Source organism: Suncus etruscus, chromosome 7 (assembly GCF_024139225.1).
Source record: "Suncus etruscus isolate mSunEtr1 chromosome 7, mSunEtr1.pri.cur, whole genome shotgun sequence".
NCBI classification, from domain to species: domain Eukaryota; kingdom Metazoa; phylum Chordata; class Mammalia; order Eulipotyphla; family Soricidae; genus Suncus; species Suncus etruscus.
The window spans coordinates 9,778,127-9,784,396 of NC_064854.1; the positions used below are offsets into that span (position 1 = coordinate 9,778,127).

General features: G+C 59.4%; 2 protein-coding genes across 2 annotated transcripts in view; both read left to right on the plus strand.

The window, feature by feature from the left end:
- The window catches only part of PRPF6 (pre-mRNA processing factor 6), a 30,679-nt gene extending 27,678 nt beyond the window's left edge, over positions 1–3,001 (plus strand). Inside the window, exons 18-21 of the mRNA XM_049777509.1 lie at positions 203–294; positions 1,100–1,214; positions 2,472–2,598; positions 2,819–3,001. Of these exons, the coding sequence (XP_049633466.1) occupies positions 203–294; positions 1,100–1,214; positions 2,472–2,598; positions 2,819–2,971 (487 nt within the window). The 3' untranslated portion in view covers positions 2,972–3,001. The remainder of the gene's footprint in view (positions 1–202; positions 295–1,099; positions 1,215–2,471; positions 2,599–2,818) is intronic.
- A 1,890-nt stretch (positions 3,002–4,891) lies between these two features.
- On the plus strand, positions 4,892–6,065 carry C7H20orf204 (chromosome 7 C20orf204 homolog). The gene has a single exon (XM_049777106.1). It carries the CDS (start codon positions 4,996–4,998, stop codon positions 5,800–5,802), a length of 807 nt encoding a protein of 268 aa, XP_049633063.1. The 5' UTR covers positions 4,892–4,995; the 3' UTR covers positions 5,803–6,065.
- The last annotated feature ends 205 nt before the right edge of the window (positions 6,066–6,270 follow it).

Below are 6,270 nucleotides of genomic sequence, written 5' to 3' on the forward strand. Positions count from 1 at the left end.
CTGCTCTGAGCTAGACTTGGTGACAGCGTGCTCACACAGGAAGCTGTGACCCAGCTAGAGGAGGGCACAGAGCCTTAAGGCCCAAGAGAGTCCGAGGCACCACCACAGGCTGTGGGAAGCAGTGAGCTGAGCCTCAGTGACTGCTCTTAGGGGAGGCCTGGAGGGTGAGACTTGACCCTCAGGAGTTGCGCTTCTCCCTCAGGCTGGAGTCCGTGCGGCTGGAGTACCGAGCCGGCTTGAAGAACATCGCCAACACACTCATGGCCAAGGCGCTACAGGAATGCCCCAGCTCCGGTGAGGAGGGGCGAGACCTGGGCTGCATGTGGAGTCCTGGGGGTGAGGTGGGCCCAGACATTTCACGAACCCTCATCGCCACACAGGGGAGTCAGGGTTTTTAGTGCCAGAGAGCAAGCCCGGGACCGAATGCATAAAAGTCAAAATGTTCATTACCGTTGGCCTGGTATTGATTTTTCCTGTTTTGGTTTCTTTTTTTTGTTTGTTTGTTTGTTTTTTTGGGGGGGGGGGCCACGCCCGGCGGTGCTCAGGGGTTACTCCTGGCTGTCTGCTCAGAAATAGCTCCTGGCAGGCACGGGGGACCATATGGGACACCGAGATTCGAACCAACCACCTTTGGTCCTGGATCGGCTGCTTGCAAGGCAAACACCGCTGTGCTATCTCTCCGGGCCCCCTGTTTTGGTTTCTAAACCACACCTGGTGGTGCTCCAGGATCACTTCTGGTGGAGCTCAGGGGACCAGATGGGGTGCCGGGGATTGAATCTGGGTTAGCTGCAATAAAGCTAGAACCCTCTGCACGACACTTGATTTCAAGAGACCTTCTTTCTATGGGACTGTGCTGCTGTTGGGTCCTATTGGCACATTTGCTACTTAGATATGACTCAGCACTGCTGTGGCTCTGGGTGAGCCTGGAGGTAGATGACACCAAGAAACCCTTTATGGTTCTTCTCTGAGCTGACCCCGTGAACAGAGGAACCATGAGCAGACATCAGTGGTTCCCTCCCTGGGGCCACAGCCTTCAGAGGCCCTCAGAGACAGCCCATGGTAGACAGCACTCAAGTCTCACCTTCTGGTCCGGTTCCAGGTGTCCTGTGGTCTGAAGCTATCTTCCTGGAGGCCCGGCCCCAGAGGAAGACCAAGAGTGTAGATGCCCTGAAGAAGTGTGAGCATGATCCTCATGTGCTGCTGGCAGTGGCCAAGTACGTGAGTCTATGTGGGCCCCCTGCCTTGGGGTCCCGCCTCCTCTTCTCAGGTTCTGTCTGGTTCACTTTTGGCATGTTCTGGGTTGCAAGAGAGACCATTGCTGGCTGGCTTTGACCCACCAGAATTCAAGTCGCAGGCAAATTCTGCCTCAGATTAGTTGGTGCAGTGTCAGGGCAGGAAACAGAATGCCTCCCCTTGTGGGGAACCTTCCCTGATTTTTCTGGGCTCATATGTTTCATGGGAGAAGGTAGACGGTGGATACCATGCCGTGGAGCACATGCGTATGGGGCCTCCCAGGAAAGTGAGCGAGGTGCTTTCGTGTGGTGATCCCAGGTGCAGTAGGTAGGCTGTGACGTATTGCTCAAGCCACTGCTTCCTTCTAGGGAGCTGGACTGGCTCAGGTGTGCAGGTGGGCATAGCGGAGGCCTGGTGCTGGGGCTGCTCCCAACTGAGCTGCCCAGGTCTCCCTGCCCTCTGCTGGTGGGGCCCCTGATAAAGAGCAATAAAACCTCATAAAAGGCTTTGCTAAGATAAATATGTCCCTCTTCGCTTTTCCCAGGCTATGTTATTGCGCCTGTTATCTGGGTTTGTGCACTTAAAAATCACAGTTTATCTGACACTATGCAATCAAGTAGACCACAGGGCTTAAAAAACAATCAGGTTATCAGTGGCATCGCCCAGCAGCCTCGGGTGGGAGGACAGGCAGCTGAGGGCAGCTCCCTAGCATCCAGGCTGGTCTGAGGCATCACTGTGACTCCAGCAGGGGGATCTAGTCATGGTGGTTCGCTTCCTGCTGGGGCAGAAATATCCAGAAGGGCCCAAGAGGAGGCAGCGCCACCACTGGACTTTCCCCAGTCCCAGCCCTTTATCACCTTGCATTTGACCCAGAAGGAAATTTGACTGTGAGGTTCCTGTTGTGGGTGTCTGTGTGCCAGAGATGTGTGTGCATACAGCCAGACCACATGCTCTCAGCACCTGCACTATTCCCTGGGTGGGGGTGCGAGGAGACGAATCCATTGTATGGGAGACCCAGGTGTGATTCCCCACCCCAAAGAGGCCATTCATTCAGTCGGATTCCCTAAGGGCCACTCAGGGTCTGGGGACTTGTGGCCAGGCCTCCTCCTTAGCCCTGCTAAAGTAGGCAGAGTGGTGGTTGTCGTTTACATACATTTCAGCCAGCTGGTACCATACCCCATAGCAGAGCCTGTTTCCTGCTTCCCGGCCTCACCCCAGACTCACTCTCCTCCCTGCAGGCTGTTCTGGAGTGAGCGCAAGATCACCAAAGCCCGGGAGTGGTTCCACCGCACAGTGAAGATCGACTCGGACCTGGGGGACGCCTGGGCCTTCTTCTACAAGTTCGAACTGCAACACGGCACAGAGGTGACTGGCTGCCCATGCCCATGCCCGGCGGGCCTCACCGGGACCAGAGCCCTGCCTGCTGGGAATTATGCCCATAGGTTGGGGGTGGGGAGCTGGGAGACCAGAGCCCTCGAGACCCATAGTGTCTTGGGCTTGGCCTTTGGGAAGGCTGGGTGGCAGGTTGGGATGTATGGTGAGAGATGTGCTCCCCGAACACCCCTCATCACCAGTTCCCCCACAGGAGCAGCGGGAGGAGGTGCGCCGGCGCTGTGAGAACGCGGAGCCACGCCACGGGGAGCTGTGGTGCGCCGTGTCTAAGGATATCGCCAATTGGCAGAGGAAGATGGGGGAGATCTTGGTGCTGGTGGCGGCCAGCATCCAGAACAGCTTCTGACAGCCTCATTAAAGCTTCTGTGAAAATCACCAGCCCGTTGGCTCTTCTTGCGCCTCGTCGGCTACACTGCATGCTCCTGGGGCTCTGAGCGCTCCTCCATATCCGCAGCCTCTCATTGTCCTCTCTGTGGTCCTTATTGTGAGGCCCCTGACCCATGGCCCCTAGCAGAGAGTTCCCAAGCTTGGGTCATGGGAAGGTGGAGCTATTTGGAAGTGCTGTCTTGGTTCCCTTCCATCCCCTCACTGTGAGACCCGCGTGTGGACCCTGGGGTGTCATGAAGGACCTCTGGCCCCTAGGGGGCAGGTGGGCTGTCTCTTAGTTTCCACTCCTATTTTTGCTCTCACCTCTGGAGTCTCAGGCTACATCTGCCAGGGCTGGAGCCTTCTGGCCTACACTTACTGGTGACTCAAGCTGTCTTTGGGGGCTTGACCCATCTCAGACCTCACAGTGCTCATGATTGTGGGGTCCTGTCTGACACACTCTTTTTTAGCCAGTCTAGAAGTTGAGGGTCAGCTGCATCTCTGGGCAGTCTTGTTTGGGCTCTCACCTGCCTGTGGGGTTTTGGTGGAGCCTAGAGCATCTCTGCTCCTGGTTCTCCTCCGGGAGCGCCTTGTTTCCCTTTGTGCTCACAGATGCATTTCAGCCCATATTGCGACCTTTAGCTCCCGAGTTGTTCCGCTTCCGCGGAGGGCAGCTGCCTATAAAGAGACTGCCCTTGCTTGGGGTATGGCTGGCAGGAGGGGACCTGGTCAGTCTAGGCAGCCCCTCCTGCTGCAGAGGGGGAGCCGGCTGGCCCCGCGGAGCCTGGGAAGTCCCTGTCCTGGGCCTGCTGGGGCAGGACCCCCAGCGGGAGGGGCTGGGCCTGGGGCCCCACCCTCCCTTTGGCTCCCCCAAAGGCTGGCGCCCAGCTGACCGCTGAGAAAGGCCCTTTTGGCCTTGGCCCACCCCCCCGTCTCAGGCCCCTTCATTGGCCCAACCCTCAGCCTCTCAGCAATATTGGGGCCGATGCAGGGGACGGGCCCCACGGCCTGGCCTGTGTCAGGTACAGTGAAGAAGTGATTGGACAGGGGTGGGGAGCTGGGGCGGGAGGGCAGGGCCAGGAGCTGCCTGGCTTCCCTCCCCTTGGCGTGGAACAGTGACTTCAAAAGCTGCAGCCGCTGCTGCCTTGTAGCCCAGGGAAGCCCCGAGGAGGGTGGGTGTCGCAGCCCGGAGTGGCCGCCACATTCACCAGCGGAAGACACAGGACCATGTCCGAGGCCAGGCGACTGCAGTGAGGGACACCGGACACTGGGAGGCCCATGGTGAGCAGTATCCCCTGGGAAGGAGGAGCATGCCCTGCTGTGGTACAGGGGTGGCTGCTAAGGGGGTAGTCTCTGGCAGACTCTCCTCAGTCCTGGGCCCCTTCTGGATCAGGGCTGCACCTCAAGATCTGGAACCCACCTTTCTCCCCCACACCTGAGCGAAGCCTCCGGCACCTTGCAAGCATGGGAGAAGGGGCCCCGGACTGCTGTGGGCAGCTGGCAGGCTCTGAGTAGGACCGGAAGCTGAGTCCCGAGTCTTGACACCAGTTTGGGGTCCGTTTTGGGCTCCTTATCTGAAAGTAGCTGCTTGTGTCTGGCTGGACGCTGGGGCCTCCACTGGATACCTTGCTCTGGGGGTTTCCCCAAACCTTTCCCTTTCAGCAGGGTGTGGCCTGGAGCTCTGAGCCCTTACCCGGAGTCCAGGGGTCCTCATGTTCTTAGGGGTACAAGCACATGGGCATGGCCCCGACTCCTTGGCTGGTAGCACTTGGTCAGAAGAGCTGGTGGGTGGCGTCCAGATGTGCTGGGATTATTCTGCTAGAACCCAACTTGGACTCACTAGGTGGCCTGGCCTTGTCACTTGTGATCAGAGCACCCACCATCCTGCCTCTGGAACCCTTTTGGTTCTTTGGAGTTCTGTGGATTTGTTCTGGGAGATCTGGTGCAGGACTTTTCCATTTCAGGAAACCAGAGTGCCAGACCCTGCCAGTGCCCACTGCTAGCATGGTCTGCACGTGTGTGTGTGTGTGTGTGTGTGTGTCTCCACCTCACTGCCATTCCTTCCAGGTGCCTCCCAGGCCAGTACTCTTGGCGCTACTGCCGATGCTGCTGCTGGGGCTGGCACTGGCACCGGGCAAGGTGGAGCATGGAACCTGCAGCGTTCCTGACATACTCCGCCACTACCGCGGGGTGATCTTTGAGGATCTGCAGGCAGCCGTGAGACACTTCGGCAAGGGGACCCGCCAGCTCAGGCACGGAGCCCGAGCCGGGAGTCCGCCTTTGCACCCCAAAAGCCTCACTGCACCCAACAACGTTGGAGTCGGGCGGTCAGGCAGGGGTCCAAGAAAGCAAGGTCGCTCTGGGCCCTGGTGCGGAGCTCAGCAGGTAGGAGTGACTGGTCTGCCCTCGCCCTGCAGTGCGCAGCACCGTGACCTTCCCAGGGCCTTTTCCATCGGTTTCTCCACCCCGCAGGAGCGTGACATCCTGCTGTCCATCTCGTCCCTGAGTCGGACCCTGCGAGGGGCGCTGGGCACGGGTCGCAGTGGGCCGCTGGAGAAGGCAGTATGGACAGCGGCGATGCGGACAGAGGCGGTGATGCGTCGCCACTGCTCTGCGCTGCTGCGCCAAGTGCGTCGCACTCCCGAGTCTGCGGGCGGCCCTGCCCTGAGCCCCTGGTCCCCTCTACGACCTCAAACGCGCCCTGCCTTGCGAGGCAGCCAGAGGCGGCCCCTGCTGCAAGTGCTGGACGCCGTGGCCACATGCTGGGAGAAGCTCTTTGCATTGCACGCGGATGCCTTGGACACCCCCTAATGCGCCCTATGCTGGGCCACCTGCCCGACGACTGGAAGCTCCCGGCCTGGCACTGGAGACGTCCCGCAGCTGGGGGAGTCCCTGGACTGTGGTCACTTGCACCCTCAGTATCAGGCAGCAGGGGGCAGCCTCTCCCCCCACTTCTGTTAGCAGTGAGGGGAAGGGGTGGAAAGGGAGGGGAGGGCTGCGCTTTGTGAATTTGGAGCAAAACAACCGGATAAAGGAGCTGGCCCTGGAGCGAGGGTTTCCTGCGCCCGGATCAGGCCCTGGGACCCTCCTTTCACTTGGGGTTGTCACTGTGCCCCTGACTCCAGGGATGGAGACAGTAAAGGGGGTTACTTGGGTCCCCAACACCAATCTGGGCAGGTCAGCGCCAGAGTCCTCCACGGAGACACACAGGCTCCCCAAGACAGGCACTGACTGGCCTCGGGCCCCTGCAGCCAAGAAGCTGCTTTGTAAAGATCTAAG